Source organism: Peromyscus leucopus, chromosome 6 (genome assembly GCF_004664715.2).
Source record: "Peromyscus leucopus breed LL Stock chromosome 6, UCI_PerLeu_2.1, whole genome shotgun sequence".
NCBI classification, from domain to species: domain Eukaryota; kingdom Metazoa; phylum Chordata; class Mammalia; order Rodentia; family Cricetidae; genus Peromyscus; species Peromyscus leucopus.
Window position 1 is genome coordinate 22,518,604 of NC_051068.1, and position 17,993 is coordinate 22,536,596.

At 38.3% G+C, this 17,993-nt stretch overlaps 1 protein-coding gene across 5 annotated transcripts in view; it reads right to left on the reverse strand.

Annotated features, from left to right (window-relative positions):
* Positions 1-17,993, reverse strand: part of Sclt1 (sodium channel and clathrin linker 1) — a 111,343-nt gene that overhangs the window by 17,279 nt on the left and 76,071 nt on the right. For 3 of the 5 annotated variants that reach the window (XM_028895053.2, XM_028895054.2, XM_028895055.2), the window contains 3 exons: positions 16,420-16,565; positions 12,260-12,452; positions 10,565-10,761 (listed from right to left, as the gene is read on the reverse strand). In XM_028895053.2, coding sequence (XP_028750886.1) covers positions 10,565-10,761; positions 12,260-12,452; positions 16,420-16,565 — 536 coding nt within the window. Of the gene's footprint in view, positions 1-2,050; positions 2,436-3,533; positions 3,591-10,564; positions 10,762-12,259; positions 12,453-16,419; positions 16,566-17,993 lie in introns of those variants that run through there. The other 2 variants (XM_037206571.1, XM_037206570.1) reach the window with 2 other exon arrangements.

The following is a 17,993-nucleotide window of genomic DNA, read 5'->3' on the forward strand; positions in this document are numbered from 1 at the left end:
AACCACTTGTAGACATTTGAATTGTGCTCACTTAGGTTATTATGGATGATGACCAACACACATGGGACATGGGAGTATAGGACGTCTTTGATATAGCAATTACATTTTATTTCCTTTGGCTCATACTCATTACTGTGTTAGGTGTATCACACTGCACTTCTATTTTTAAGTTTTATGGATGTCCAAGCTTCCCATCATGGCTGCATTAATTTAATTTCCTAAACCACTGTACTCTCTTACTGATGTTCTTTCAATAGCCTTCTAAGGGAGTCCCAAACTTTTCACTTTATTCTTCTTATGATTACCAGACTGAGCTTTCCCAGAAAACAAAATAATCAGATCAGGTGACTCAGCTTCAAAAATTGTCCAACAGCTTTCTTTCATAGCTACAGTAAGGTCCTACATAATCAGGCTCCTGACTGTAGCTGAGATACACATTACCTGTGGTCCATCATTGCCAAGACTCCTGTGCTCTATGCTACAGTGGGTCCAAATGACTGATTCTGGCCAAAGGAGGTAAGAGGAAGTGAGCTGAGCCAGTGAGGACTCACTCCACTTCCATTCTTCTTCCCCTGTATCTGAAATCTCAGAAAAACATGTTCAAGACAGTGGAAGCTGTAGCAGCAGACCTTCCTTAGCCAATTATCTTTTGCATGCCAATGAGGATGAAAAACCTTCTACTGATTAGTTCAAGATCACACTTTGTTTGTCACTGAACTTGGGATTAACACACTCCTGAAAACTGACCTCATCTACCATTTCTGTCTTTATTTTGCATACCAATTCTTTCACATCTGACAAATCAAGCATATGCCTATCCTGGATCTTCAAACTAGCTTGGAATGCTCTCTTAGGATATTTACACAGATACTTTAAGCCATCTTAAGATTCATTTCTTTACAGAAACTTCCTTGTCTACTCATACACAGGAATTTACTCATTCATCATTATATTGGCTTACTTAAAATTTTTGGCATAGCACTCATTTTCTGGTTTTAAATGTATATGTTTGATAGTCTTAAAAAGTGGGGACTCTGGTCTCTGCTAAATCCTTATTATTTCCTGGCCAGTGGCTTTTCAATAAATATGAGGGGAATGAGAGATGTGAAGACTAAGCTACTGAAGAAGGGCTGGCCATTCATACTTGGTTTAGATGTGGTGGTTAAGAGTGGCTATAACACAAGAACACACCAGAGATAGAGAAGCAGAGTACAGGTAAGTAAGGCAGAGGGAAAAAAATCATGAAAACAACAGCAATAAAGCTGTCAAGTAGCCAGGGCCAGGAGCATATTTACTTCTTAGAAAAGCTACTCTGACAGCTGTATAGAAGCCAGAACAGATGTGAGAAGAATGATGGGAGATGAGACTGAAGTAGGTTTGTTTTTTTAAGAGCTGTGGTCAAAGACTGGGCCTGATTGACTGCACAGACAGAAAGTGACTGCATGTTAGCACAAGTTCTGCAACATTATCATACAGAAGGATTTGCCAGTTCACATCTCCAACACTGCCTGCCTTTTCTTTCTTCTCTAAATACTTGCAGACACTGGATGTCAGCTCTAAAAACTGACATTTTGACTAGCTTTCTGTATAAAACTATTGTTTAGGTTTGTATCTTTTCAAGGCAGAGTGAGGCTGAACTTGCCTGGATATGTTTAAAGGTGTCTGCATTTCTTCTGAGAGCTGGAGGTTCATGCATATGTCCATTCTTCTCTTAGGCTACCCACCTTCCTGAAAATTAACCTGTGCTTCCTTTCCCAGTATGCTATTTGTCTTTTGTCTTTATTTAGTATCATTCTTCATAATGGTTTTCAGTTCTACTTTTTTGGCTAAGTTAGTTACTCTTTTCCTTTTTTGGGCTTTCAGTTTTGTTTTGATTACAAAGAATTCTTTATTCTAAGGAAATAAAAGCAATACATCTTTTAATACAGTCTTTTTTGATATTTAGTTCTTTTTTTTAAATTTTTTTTTTTAAAATTATTTTTTATTGATTATTTGGGAATCTTATATCATGTACCCTGATCACATCTCCTAGTTGTTCTGTGTCCAGCCCCCTGTGCCCCTCCCCACCCAAAACAAGTCCATTTCTGTTGTCCATATATTCAGTGGAACATGATCAGATTCCTAGTGGCCAGCCTCCCACAGGAGGATGAGTCTTTCTCTGGCTGGATCGGTGCCAGAAGCCATCAGCTGAGAAGAGCCGTGAGGCGGTCAGTGTCGGGTGGGGCTGGCTCACACACCCACACCACTGCTGGCACCCCCAAGCACATTTTAATAAGAGTGTGCACTGCTCCCACAGAGGTCTCAAATTCTGTTCCAAGCATCCATGTTGGATGGTTCACAACTTCCTGTAACTCTAGTTCCGGGGGAATTCATCATCTCTCTCTGGCATCTTCTGGCCAGATATTTAGTTCTTTAATCCATTTGGAATTTATTTTCTATATAAAGAATAAATTATTTATTATTTCTGTAGAATCATCTTTCACCACTGACTTGGAAATGCTTCCATTACCATGAACAAAATTACCAATTGTATCCAGTTACTGCATTCTGTTCAACACACAAAACACACACACACACACACACACACACACACACACACACACATACACACACATTTTTTTTTCTCCTTGAGACAAGGTCTCATTTTTGTGTCCTAGGCTGGCCTTGAACTAATGGTGACCCTTTTATTTCAGTTTCCTGAGTGCTGAGATTACAGATGTGAGCCTCCATACCTAGCTTCTTTAATGTTTCTCTGTCCTTGACTTTCTTTGAAGATTTATTTATTTTATTGTTTATGTGTAAGAATGTTTTGCCTGAATATATGTCTTTGTGTCATGTAAATGCCTGGTGCTTGTAGAAGTCACAAGATAGTGTTGGATGCCCTGGAACTGGAGTTATGGATGATTTTGAGCAACCATGTGGGTGCTGGGAATCGAACCTTGGTCTTCTGCAAGAACAACAAATGCTCTTAACTGCTGAGCCACCTCCACAGCTTCTATGTTTTATTTTAAAAAACATTACTGTCATTATTAATAAATTGTCTACAAGATTGAAGAGCTGACTTACTCTGAAAATATAACTACATCTAGGGAGAGAGCTCTAGTTACTTTCGCTGTTGATCCACACTGACCAAAATCAACTTGGGGAGGCTTACTACATCTTACAAGCAAAGTCCGTCACCAAGGGATGCCAGGCATCTAAGGATGAAGGAGGATACTAGTTTGTGTGTGTGTGTGTGTGTGTGTGTGTGTGTGTGTGTGTGTGCATGTGCGCGCATGCACGAAATGGAGTTGTACCACACATTGTGATAATGCTCCCTGTACGAGCCACAGACTAACAAATATCCCTAGTGCCAAGCAAGGAACATCTCCCTTCAAGTTATTGGTCCCTTGGATCCCCCAAACAATACAGGCTATTGTCACTAAACTAGTTGTACCCCCAAACTTAAAGGCAAGAACTTTTTGCTGAAGACATCATACACTCTCGACACAGGACTTTGACACAGGACTTGGCGCAATTAAGCTGGTACTGACCTGGAAGTCTTCTTCCTTAGAGCTAGCTTTCTCAGTATCCAAAGGTGCTATATTAAGCTGCCAAGGTAAGAAAGTAATCAGTAATCCTACCTAGCTATAAAGCCCATGACCATAACAATGACAGACCTGGCAAGATACTCCCAATGGTGCAATAGTGAGGGTAATCAACAGTTGTCTAATTGGATTTAAGGCCATTCAATAGGAGAAAATTCAAGCCTGGTATTGTAAATCTAGCAAACTACTCAAGGCTAGAGAGGTCAAAGAATACTAGAAGAGAACCTAATACTGCCATTTTTTCTAAATCAATATAGCTTTTAATTGTATTTCAATACTTACCCTTATACCCCTAGATTAAGTGGCATTCTCATCCTGCATCAAAGCTTCTGTGTGAAGAAGACAGAGGCTACTGCAGAAATCCAAAACGGGTCAAAATGCAGAGAATAAGTGACTGTGGGGTGCCCAGTTCTCACCTGGTGAGATCAAGGGCTGGAAAGATAGTTCCTCAGTTAAAGCCTAGGATCACAACCAAAATGTCAACTGGTCTATCTACAACACAATCCCTATGCCTAGAGCTCAAGAAACACTGTGGAGAGGTGGACTGAAAAAGCCAGAAGATCAGGATCTAAGCTGCAAGACAGTGTCTTCTATACATGACAGGGATGTTGCACTCATGAAATCTAAACAACATGGCTGCCTAAGGAAGACCTACATAATGACCACACCAGTTGTAAGGTCAACACGGGTGGGGGATTTTTCACAAGGTTCAACCCTCAGATGAAAAGCTATAGATGATCAATGGTTGCTGAGAGAGGGAGAATCAGTTTTCTCTAGGGACCAGCTCTGAGGCGGTCCAGTCTTTAGTGGTTAGCCTTGAACACATGTACATACAATCAATGCTAAATGGGACTTAGTACGTTGTAGATGTGTGTGTGTATAATACAATAATAAAGGTCATGAATTTGTGAATGAGCAGGAGTGGGATGACACAATAGGAGTTTGGGGAAGGGAGAGACAAGAGTGGTATAGATGCAGTGTTCATATATGAATCATAGGAATCATTCTCAAAAGAAAAAATAAAGGAGTGCTTTTCATAGCAGGGGTAACTTGGGTTAATGTACCAGTTCTTTATTCCTTTTTTTTTTCCTTTGGACAGGGTCAGACTGCCCAGGCTTCTACAATGAAATTGCTATGGAGCCAAGAGTGACCTTGAATTTTGGATGTTCCTGACAGAATGCATCAACAAATGCCTCCCTAGTTTAAATGTGTAAAACAAACAAATAAAAAACAACCAATCTTACCAATGTTTGATGTGAAGTGATGGTTTAATTTGAAAGAAATATTCTATTTCCTTTTCTCCCTTTCTCTAAGAGGTAAAAGAAATCACCAAATCACTAAAACTTGGACAGTTTTAGCTTACTTAGTGTATTCATTACTTACTATTACTGTGATAAAACACCACAACTTAGGAAACTTAGCTAAGAAAGCATTTAGCTTGACTTACAGTCCATGATGGCAGAGCAAAGGCATGGTGGCAGGAACAATTGAGAGCTCACATCTTGGACCTCAAGCAAGAGGCATACAGCACACAGGAAATGGCTTCTGAAACCTAAGCCCCCCAGTGACACACTTCTTCCAACAAGGGCACACCTCCCAATTCTTCCTAAACAGTTCCACCAACTGGGGACTAAGTACTCAAACATGAATCTAAGGGGGTATTCTCATTTAAGCCACTACATCTTGAGTTTAGCAGGTCATTTAAACAAGATTTGGCTTTAAAGATGGACAGAAAGGAAAGCTTTGAAATAGAAAAACAAAAACAAAGCAAGATCCCAGTCGGAGTTACTGGATTCAAGTATATAGTTAGAGTCAATTGTCTAGGCAGGTGGTAGGCTTGTTACACATATGAACATCTGGGAGTATCTGAGCAGCAATGGTGAAATATCCAAAAAAATTTTAGGCCAAGATTGTATTTAAGTAGGACTGCTCCTTGGAAGGTTGGTTAGTTTGTTTTAAATTGTTTATTGCATGGAGTATTTCTATTTATTTCTCTCTCAGTGTACTTAACTACTATATGATGCTATGCTATTTTTAAGGAACAATGACTTAAAAAGGATGCTTTGCTGGGCATTGGTGGCGCACGCCTTTAATTCCAGCACTCGGGAGGCAGAGCCAGGCGGATCTCTGTGAGTTCGAGGCCAGCCTGGGCTACCAAGTGAGCTCCAGGAAAGGCGCAAAGCTACACAGAGAAACCCTGTCTCGAAAAACCAAAAAAAAAAAAAAAAAAAAAAAAAAAAAAAAAAAAAGGATTCTTTGTATTTAATTGGGACTCCAAGAAAGAGGCATCGTAATGAAACAAAAATGAAATCTCGGGATGACTGGAGAGGCTGGCTTACACTGGGGCCTGGACACCCACTGTGACCGCAGGGAAGATGAGAACAGATGCAAAGAATATAAATGCAATAACACAAACTGAATCCTCTTTTGATAGTGTCTCTTTTCTCAATGAAACAGCAACTGAGGTTATTGTACTAGTTACTTTTCTACTGCTTTGATAAAACACCAAGAGCAAGGCAACTTACAAAAGGGAGAGTTTATTTGATGCTTAGGGTCCAGAAGGAATAGAGTCCTTCACCATTATGGCGGTAAAGTGTGGCAGCAGGCAGGCAGTGACTGAAGCAGAAAGCAGAGAGCTCACATGCAGAACCCCAAGCAGAAAGCACAAAGAGGAACTGAGGATGGTGAGAGGATATTCAGTCTCTGGGGACCTGTGTGGGGTGCTGCGCTCACTCAAGAAACTGAGTATAACCAACTGAAAAACTCCATTTTTCCTTCCCAGATCTGCATCTAGCTTTACCATATGTCATACAAAGTAAAGATTTAAAATATAAGAGCATATTAATATTTTTTAGTCAAAGATCAACTGTAAATGTTCTTTAATTCAAAACAATGTGGCATAATACATGCAACATTAGTTTAAATGATCCTGATATTAATTCCCCATAGTTCTGATAATATTCTGCAGGTATAGTCTATTTTAACTTTCAAGATGCTGCCACTGGCTGGCCACATGATCAAGTAACCTCCAGTTTGTAGCAAGACACATGGACCACTGTACTAAATGAAATGGAATATTTTAAAAAAATTATTTTTACTGATTCTTTGTGAAATTTTATACCTATATACAATGTATTTGAGCAAATCCACCCCATCCCCCAACTTAATGTCTTCTGTCTTGTTCTGAAAAATTCTCAGAGTCCAATTTGTGCCACCAATATATGTACAGGAGTGGGAACATCCACTGGAGTATGGTCTCTTCCTCCCCAAGTAGCCATCAACTGTCAATAACTCTTCACTTAGGAAGGGGAGGCCTCATGAGACTGTCCCCCTCCATGTTGGGATGTTGACCTCAACATTATTAAAATGAAAAAAAAAAAAAAAAGATAAAAATAGCATATCCAAGCCCTAAGATAATGCCTGAATGAAACAAAACTAACAACCAGAAAACCAAGTAGAACATTGGAGCCAGCACTTCCTGTGCCATAGGGTACGTTTGTTTACCACATTTCACACTTGGATGTGGTTTTGTTGTCACTCAGAGAAAGGAGTATAGTGGAGGCATCCTACAATTGACCTGGGGTTCCAGAGGTTTTCCTCTCAGGGAAAAGGTGAGACACACCTGAATCCATGCCCCTGATATACTATGAGGCATGCCAAATAATCATGCAAGTAAAAAGGTACCTCCTATAAACTTATCAAAGTAAACTGGTAACATATACCCTCTAAAATCATGTCAAAAAAACAGGACTGACAACTTATCAACATACACCAGACCAACAGCTAGTGCAATATTCTCACCTGTACTTCAAGAAAGGGACACTAACCATGGAGATGATCATGGCTTCAAGGCCTGACATTTCAGCACTGTGTGTTTGTGTGTGTGTGTGTGTGTGTGTGTGTGTGTGTGTGTGTGTGTGTGTGTGTCTGGTAGGATTCACAGGCAGAGAACTCCTGACTGTCTCTGGGGCTGGGGCCTGGTCCTACTGCTCAATGCAGTCCATTTGAATTTCTGTCCTATCTATTCATCTGTTCACCCATCTATCCAGATCAGTCCTGTATCTCACCGTGAAGGTTCTCTGTCTATGCAGCTCTGCTTGACCCTGCAATCCTGGGGCTCTCTGTCTCCCACAGCTCTTCAAATGGTCTAGTTACTATCTTATTAATACCTGCTGTGGACCTCTTTGTATGTGTACCAGCTCTCTGACTCCAGCAAGGGCTTTGAGCTCTGTGGCTTCTTTATTCCTTTTATAGTCACCTGTAATCTCTGTCTACACACACACACACACACACACACACACACACACACACACACACACACACACACACACACAGAGTGTGAGAAGTCTAATGTGTGATCTGAGAGTTAATATTAGTAGTGATGACTGGAATAAAGTAACCTGGGATTGTCAATGGTCAGCTACAAAAGGAAATGGGAATTATTTGACAAACTGAAGCCAATGAAACTAACATTGCTTGTGAACTTACTGTGAATATTCTGACATTGTGGAAAGACACAAATGTGTTTATATTTCTGGCATAGCACACTCATAATATTCTCATTTTAAGACTTTAAAGATAATGTGTATGTCAATGCTTCTCACCGTAATTTACAGCTTCTGTTGCAGTCCTTCCTCTAATGCTACATCTTTAAGAACAGGTAAGAGCCTGACTTAAATGTTTACTGGGAAGCACATAGTCAACATGGCCTAAAGAAACTTCAGTTATTTTCAACACTTTAAAGCTTAGTCCTGGGGTTGGGAAGATGGCTTAGTGGGTAGGTGCTTACCGTACAATCATAAGGATCTGAATTTGAAACCCTGTACCATATTAAAGAGCCTGTTGTGACTGTGCATCTGTAGACCCAGAACAGTGGGGCAGACAGGAGGATTACTGGAGTTCCCTGGATAACTAGATTAGCCGAAACAGCTCTAAGGTTCAATGATGAGACCTTGTCTCCAAAGTAAGGTGGAGAGTGAATGAGAAAGACACCAATGCCAGGTTTTGGCTTCCAGAGGCACACATGGGCATTTGTGCACCAACCCAACATAAACATTTATATACCACCCTCACACCAAAACTAAACAACCCAGAGCCCCCAAACCAAATCAAACCAATCAACCAACAAACCAAACAAAATCCCACCTCATCCTATACCCTCCTCTTTTTGGGCTATTACAGTATGGGTCTCTTTACCTTTGCACTCACTCTACCCATTATGGTCTGTTTTTAAAACACACTTTATTCTTTTTAGAACAATGTTAAGTTTTCTGCAGTCCATTTCATAGCATCTACTGAACTTTTAAGTGGACAGAAGAAACTCAACAGTTTCATCTTGAAACTCTTGAGTATTCCAGGTCACTGGAACAATCTTAAGATCTTTCTGAGGAAACATCAGAAACCTTTCTGATTATTATAAATAATTATAAATAAAATTATTTATTTACTGTGTGTGCCCTTGGTGTGGCCACAGTGTGTTGGGTCAGAGGAAAACTTTATGGTGTTAGGTCAAACAGCAGGCTCTCCAGAATGGCAGTGCTACTGACAAAGTCCTAAGATGATGGCCCAGGACCTAATCAAAGCCAAATTCTTACCAGGTAACCAGAAGCCTTCTTTTTTTTTTTTGGATTTTCGAGACAGGGTTTCTCTGCGTAGCTTTGCGCCTTTCCTGGAGCTCACTTGGTAGCCCAGGCTGGCCTCCAACTCACAGAGATCTGCCTGGCTCTGCCTCTCGAGTGCTGGGATTAAAGGCGTGTGCCACCACCGCCCGGCACCAGAAGCCTTCTTTATTGGGTAAACAGAAACTCAAACTCTGCATTCCTCAGGAATCCCATGAGGAAATGTGTTCCTAGTGGTTTAGTTCAGTGGATTCACTGCAACTTGCTTACATCTGGTGTCAGTTTTCTCTTCCACCTTACGTGGATTCCGGGGGACTGGACTCAGGTTGCTGGGCTTGTGCACAGCACCTTTACACACTGACCCATGACACTCGCCCATGAAAATTTTCTTAAAGGGCTAGAGAGGAAACATTTCAGGATTCATAGGCCAAATGAATTCTAAATGTTACATGTGCTAAATATATATATGTTAAGAGTCTATACTTCTGTGTCCTCCCCAAGCCACTGTATTATGTAGAATATTCACTAAATTAATAACAACAAGGTATTTTATTTGATTTAGAATGCCAATTTTTTCCTTTCTCTTTTTGGTGTGTGTGTTGGGGGGGGTAACCACATATGCTTTTGTGTATGTGTTCATGCAAAGGTCAGAGGTCAACAGCTGATGTCTTGCTCAATTACTCTGTATCTCTCAGTGAATCTGGAGCTTACTGATTTGGCTAGGCTGGCTGGAGGGTCAAGCCCTATGATGCCCTCTTCTTTTGAGCGTTGGTGCACACCACCATGCTTAGCTTTTGACTTGGGTGCTGGGGATCTGAATTTGGGTCTTTATGATTGTGCAGCGAGCACTTTAGCCACTGAACTTTCTCACTGGCCCCATGCTTAATATTTTATAGTACTTCAGTAAATACTTTCTGAGTAAAAGTACAACATCCAGACTTACACTCCTCGCTGTGTAATATGTGCATGCATGTGTGTCTGTCTGTGTGTGCAGACAGAGGGAATCCATGGGTGTCATCTACTATTTTTTTTTTTTTTTGAGACAGTCTCTCACTGAATAGGAACTAAGTAAATAGGCAAGGATGGATGGCCAGTGAGCCCAAGTATCTATCTGTCTCTCCATGGTATTACAAGCACATGCCACCATAACTAACTTTTTTTCTTTTAATGTGGGCTTTGGGGATCAAATTTGGGTCCCTATGCTTGCTAGTACTTTACTGAGAGAGCAGAACAGTAAACTACAGGTTTAAATTATTTCTTCTGTAAAACATCAATTGTTAAACAATTATTAATAGTAAACTTACGTTGTATTGCTGGTTTGCAAAACAAGTATCAAGCAACTACTGACAGTGAACCTACTTGAGACTGCTGATCCTCATTTCTGCACTTTCGGTAAGTTTCTTTGTTTCTTCTTTCCACCTGTTGGCTGCCTTTTGCTGAGCTGCCAATAGATGCCTCAGTTCAACAACAGAATTCCGATTACTGTCCTCCATCTCTCTCAACTGCACTTCAAAGCCGTGCTCCTTTATTGAGAACTGATGCTCCATTGTGCTGACCTGAGGAGTAAAAGGAACCGTCACTTTCCTCTCAGGATTCTAGGAGCTATGTCAGCCAATGTCACACACAAAAGGAGTAATCCACTGTGCTCGAGATTTAGAAACCTTTGGGCGAGGCATCCAAGTAAGCAGTTAAGCTTACAATTTGTCTCTACTACAAATGAAATCTATGTATACTTTAGTGAAAAATACAACTACCGTGGACTGTAATTTTGTGTGTGTGTGTGTGTGTGTGTGTGTGTGTGTGGTTTCTCTGTGCAGACCTGGCTGTCCTGGAATTCACTCTGTAGACCAGGCTAGCCTCGAACTCAGAGATCCAACTGCTTCTGCCTCTCACATACTGCGAATAAAGCTGTGTGCCCATATATTTTATTTTTAAGTCTGTAAGATAGCACAAATTACTTTGCATATATGGTGTGATGAAATGTCATTTTATCTTTTAAATATGGATCTAATTGGACTAGTATTATAATTATAAAGATAATTCCTTTCCTCTTGAACCACAATGTGCTTCTGCTACAAAATTAGGTCTTCATTAAAATGAAATTTATATCTGGACTTTATTTTGTACTACTGAGCAATATGATTATTCTGAAGTTGACAATACTGTCTTAATTACCGTAGCTTTATATTGATATGGTTCTTTTTCATATTTTACTGAGTAAAAATATCTTTGTAAGACACATGACTATTTTTCATTTAAGATTTCATATTCTTATAAATGCCTACAGCCCTGGATACCTGCAAAAGAAGACAGTCAATAACTGCAGTTGACGAGAACTAGGTCAGTACATGACTTTCTTTCTTCCTTGCAGCAGCAATAAGCAAAGTGAAACAACAGTAGTGCTACTTTACATCCTCACTGCGAGCCTGGAAGATAAGGATCTTTACTATAAAAACCTAGTGCCATTCACAAAAATGGCATGGAATGGAGGGAAAAGAGATGCTGATGGAATACCTGTTTCTTGAAAGTGCCTTAAATGGATTATCACAGAGTAAAAAGAGAAAAGGGAGAGAAAAGAAAAGGTAAGAATTTTTCTCATATGAGCCTTTTGCCCTGTGCATTCTTCTTGCTGCTGTTTTTACACTTGCTAGGAGGGGCTCTCAGAGAAAACTGATGGAACATCCTCTTACTGATCTTGAAGAAATTCAGTGTCTGAGAAGCTGGAGGATAGAGTATGGCAGACTATAAAGCTGTGTAAGCTACAGTTCTGTTAGTGCTGTTTAACTTGCTTTGGCAGGAAGAACTGTTTGCTGCATGGTTGGAAAATGTGTTTTTAAAAATTGTGTATATATAGAGAAGACAATCAGGTTCCAGAACACTTTGCAAGTTCTACTAGTTAGTACTCTGAATTACGATTTCATATTATTTCATGAGAGGTACATGCGTGCCACACGCACACGCACACGCACACACACAGGACCTGAAGAATGTTTTATTAGGACTCTAATGCATATTCTCTATACTTTGAATTTCCCAAGAATACATTAAATATACCTTTAATTTTGCTTTTTTTTGGGCCTCCAGAGCAATTTTTCTTAAATCCTCAGTTTCCTTCTGTAGTTGCTCATTTTCTTGCTGAAGCTTTAGCCTTTGCTCACTGACAAAGCCACAGTTCTCCCTCTCAGACTCTAGTACAGTTTGAAGTTTTTGGATCATTTCATGGGAACGTGATATCTCTTCTGAGGAACTGTTTTTTGTTTTTTGTTTTTTTTTTAAACAAATGAAACAAAACACAAAAGATCAAGACATGCACATTTTACAATTTAAATTTGTTTTCATTATTCTGAGTCATTTCTTTTCACTTCAGCATGATCTTGGAGATTGAACCCATGGCTATATCTACAGCCCTCTTTTTATTTAGAGTAATGTGGTTTCAAAATGTATGTAATACCAGGTAAATGCATCTAATTTAACAATTTTAGGTAAGGATAGACAAGTTGACTTGCTATTACTCTTTTAGAAAATCAACGTGAAATATCTTTCAATTTTTTCCTGGTGTTAAGAATTGCTACACCAAGAGAACAATGTGGACCCAACAGTAGACAGATGAAACAGCTGCTAGTCAAACTTTTACTTAATGTTAGTAGCATAGGAAAACACAACAGCTGACCACCTCACAAATTAAAGTGAAATCAATCTGCAATTTCCTGTTATACACCTTAGAACAGGGCTTTATAAATTCAAATTAAATAAGCTTATTTTAGCACAGGTTAATAAGTTGTTTTCTTGAATTTTCTCAGCCATGGATATAAGATCAGGTATTCTTTAAACATTTGTTTCAATCAATAGCTAATTTTCATTCCTATTTTCTGAAATTTACATCTTTCAATTACAGATAACCAATCACTCTGAACATACTCTGGTTTCTATTTGCAGGAAATATAAAAATGCTACTAATATTGTGATGGCTTAATAGAAATATTGGTGGGCATGGTGGTTCATGCTTGCTATCCCAGCCCATGGAAACCTAAGGCAGGAGGACTGCCTTGTGTTTGAAGCCAACCTGGGCTACATAGTAAGTTCCAAGGTACATATGCTATAGCATGAGACCTAGTCTTAAAATAAAAAGCTAAACAACTCAATTATTGGTTAAAAGTAACTTATAAGGAGAGAAAATTTTAATATGCATAAACAGTTTTTACCTGATGGCAGTTTTACTACCATGAACCATAGTTTATGGTTCTATTCCAACTCTAACTTCCCCAATGCTTATGATTGACTCTGAACTGATTCATCTCTGTCCTGTTTAGAATTTTGCTTTCCTAATTCTTCCCACATTCTTGTAAGTTTTAAGTTCTATATGAAATCATTCATTTCTATAACATAGTTTTAATTCTATATAAAAATTGTTCATCCCTATAACACACATAGCTATGTTTTCTTTTTAAGTAGTAAAGTTCCAATAATCAACTTTCCAATAAAATAGTATACACAGGCATTGGTCATAAAAGGACATTAGTATCGAAAGATGCTGCAACAGAAGCAACCACATGTGTACCTCCTAACAGAAGTTCATAATACCACAACCACCACCACCATCACCACCCAACCACCACCAACCAACCACCAACTACACATCAAAAAGAACATTCAACATAAAAGCATGATTCAACATGTATTCTACAAATGTAATACATTACAGTTATAGATTCAAGAATGGAAATAATGTAGTCATCTTAATAGATGCAAAATAGCCTTTAACAAAGTTCAACTCCCTTGATAAGAAACCAGGAATTCAAGGATCATACCTCAACATAAGAAAAGCTACCCATGAAAAATAGCCAACATTACAGTAAATGGGAAAAGGCTTCATGCACTTCCTTGAAAATCAGGAATGAGACAGTGCCAGCTCTCTCTACTTTATTTCAAAGTAGTGACGGAGTCTTAATAGCAGTAACACAAGAGAAAGTAATAAAAAGGATACAAGTAGAAAAAGGAGCCAAGTTATTTCTATTTGCAGATGTATGATGTCATACAAAAGGGAACATAACAATTCAACACAAAACCTCTTAGAACACTTTCAACACAGCACCATGATACAAAAATCAATGCAAGAAACCAGTAGCTTTTTAATAGACCAATATATAACAAACACTGAGAAAAACATAAGGGAAATAATCCCTTAAAAAAAAAAAAAAAAACCTTAGTAATATAACTAAGCAAGGAAGCCAAAGATCTCTACAATGGAAAATGTAAAACTCTGAAGATACTGAAGATACTAGAAGATAGGAAAAAAAATTTTCAGGCTCATGGATCAACAGAATTAACATAGTAAAAATGACTGACTTACTTTAAAGTCACCTACATATTCAATGCAATCCCCATAAAAACAATTCTACTGGTATTCTTCACAGAATTAGGAAAAAAAATCCTAAAATTCATAGAAGCACAAAAGACGCTGAGCAATGCTAGAAGTATCACAGTATCTTATTCCAAGTTACAGTACATAGTCACAAAAACAGAAACAGCATAGACACGTAGATGAAAAGAATAGAACAGAGAACCCAGAAATAAACTGGTCACCTGATTCTTGATAAAGGTTTCAGAAATATACTTCAGAGGAAAAGAACCAAAACAAATGAAAACAAAAAAACCTCCTGGATAAGTGGTGCTGGGAGAATTGGACAGTCACATGTAGTAGAAGGAAACTAGTACTTTTCTTTCACTTTGTACAAAAATCAATTAAAAGTAAATTAAGAACCTTAATGTTTAAAATTGTTAGGGGAGAACATACAAAAAATACCTCAAGATATCAACATAGCAAGAATTATCTGGAAAATACAGTAATAGCTTAAGAAATAATACTAAGAATTGATCTAAGAGATTGCATGACCTATAAAAGCTTCTGCAAAATAAACTATAAGTGAAATCCAGGCTTCATATTGCACAAAAACATCTGTGCTAACAATTTATCTAGAAGAGGATTAAATCTAGAATCTAGAATACATAAAAGAACCTGAAAATGAATTAAAAACACTAAATAACATAAAACTAATCATCTGATCAGTAAGGTGGTTAATGAACTAAGTAGATCTCAAAAGAAATATAAATGGTCAGTAAATATATGGACAAATATTCAACATCTTTAGCAATCAGGGAAATGCAAATTAAAATCGCTTTGTGATTTCTATCTCACCCCAAGAAAATAAAACAAAAGCTGTCAAGGCTGTAAGGAAGGAAGAGCCCTCAGTCACTGATGGTAAGAATCTAAACTTATGCAACCATTATGGAAATCAGTATGGAAGTCTCCTATTGGAAAAAAAAAAAAAGAACAAATATAATCCAACTTGGAGATATATACATATATATGTACACACATACTCATATTCTAAATCAACATACCACAGAGATACTAACACATTCTTTGCATCTCTACTCACAATAGCCAGGAAGGAAACGGAACAAGCCTAGTTGTTCACCAACAGATTAATAGATAATGAAAATGTTCATAAATACAGTGGTGTTTCATTCAGCAATGAAGGAAAATGAAATGATATTTTCAAGAAAGTTGATGCAACTGGAAATCACTGTACCAAGCCAGGCAAGCTAGACCAAGAAATATATTTATTACTATGTGTATAAATGAGGTGTGTATGTGCATGTGTGTGTGCGCGTGCAAGAGAGATGGAACAGAATCCTGAGAGTGCTAGGAGGATATCTTAGGAGAGGGGGAAGACTATTTAGGGTGTGGCAAGAAAACCAACCATAGGGTAGGCAGGGGACATAGAAGAGGGCAGTGTGGGAGGGGAACAAATTACAAGATTATGATTCATGAGTATGAAAATGATATCACTAAATGCATTATTTTGTATGCCAACTTAAAAACTAATAATAAGAGAAATTATTAAAAAACATATTTGGCTGGGTGTGGTGGTGGTGGTGCATGCCTTTAATCCCAGCACTAGGGAGGCAGAGGCAGGTGGATTTTTGTGAGTTCGAGGCCAGCCTGATCTACAGAGTGAGATCCAGGAAAGGCACAAAGCTACACAGAGAAACCCTGTCTCGAAAAACCAAAAAAAAAAAAAAATAAATAAAAAAAAAATAAAAAAACCACATTTGACTGTTTTAATAAGGTCTATAAAAAGATAAGTAATTCACCAAAACCTATGTGAATGCTTAAAATGTTAACACAGGAAATATAAAAGAAAACTTACTTAATTTCAAGTTGTTTTATTCTATTTTCTGCACTCTTTAGTTTTAGCTGAAGATCATCTTTTGAACGCTCGGCAGCAAGACATCTTTGATGCATTTCTTCCAGTTTTCTGTAATCACCTTCATCCTGTTTGCCTTCACGGTAAATCTGAGGGAGAGGCTTATAAACATTACCTTATAGGAAGAAATTATCTCAATAAACAAAAATAATGTGAGAAATAAAGTCATGACTGTGTATTCATTTCTTCCTACTGTAAGAAGTTTTTTAAAGACACCTATGATTGATTCATTTACAAAATAAAATGCTATAAACTGGCAGCTAAAGAGTTTGAAATCATGCTCACTGTAAACTATTTAACTAATACAGAAATATAAAACAGCTGCTAAAACTTTTAAAAAATGCTTAAAATGCCAATTTAAAAACAAGTAGTAGTTGGGTTGGGTATGTAGCTCAATGGTAGAGCCCTTCCTAAGAATGTACAAGGCCCCAAGTTTCACCCTAAAACATCAAAGAAAGAAAAAAAGTGCAGTAATTAATTAGTGAATATTCTTCAATACAATTTTCTGATGAAATACCCAAAAGGAAGGGTATGTTTTACTGTAACTAGAGATCTTAAAGTTCTAGAACTTTGCTCTGGGTTATCTGGGCAACAACATAGCTAAAATCAGAGTTACCTTTCTCAGGAGTAGTTGTGCTTAAGGTCAGCTAGAGTCTGGGCTTGCTCTTGTAGCACAGGGCTACTTATAGCAGGCCCTGAGGTCCAGGTCACATTTTAGGACAAATAGTTCATCTAACTGCCCTCCCAAGAAGGCTGCTTTGCTGGGTCACCTATGTTGTCCACACTGGCAAGACAGTGCTGTCCTTTCTACAGAGGTTGAATAGCAGTATGTCAGTACTCTTTGCTGGGACATTGAGCACCACTGTAGTCCTACGGTGCTATGGCTTTGGCTCATTGCTGTGTGGACAATAGAGAAGTGGTTGCTGTGCCTTCTAAGTTTTCCACTGCACTAATATAACCTATGCCATGTAATATTAAAAAAAAATCAGCCTGAAGCCTGATATATGTCTGGCAACATTCTAAATAGAACTTACTAAATAGAATGAAGGAAATCTGGAAGGATCTACCTTTAGGAGGGTGGCAGCCAAAAGTGTTTACCTTGGAACACATGTGCATATGCTTTTTTCCCCAAATGAAGCCATATTCTAGGTTCTACTTTGTAAATACTGTTTTACTATCTGATTTTGTCACTATTTTTGACAACATGGATATATCACATACTTTGAATGCCATGGAGTTTGTCTTTCAAAGTTAAATCCTGACTTCAATGCTTAGTGTTTTTTAACACTGTGACTTATTTGGCTTTTTGAGGCAAGTTACTATCATAGTACCTTATATGTGGTAAGTGCTCATATTTGGTTGCCCTTTCTTTCTCAAGGCACTTAAGAACAGTGGGATATTCACTGCTAATGAGAAAGCATGCAACTGTTTTTTTTTTTGTTTTTGTTTTTCGAGACAGGGTTTCTCTGTGTAGTTTTGCGCCTTTCCTGGAACTCACTTGGTAGCCCAGGCTAGCC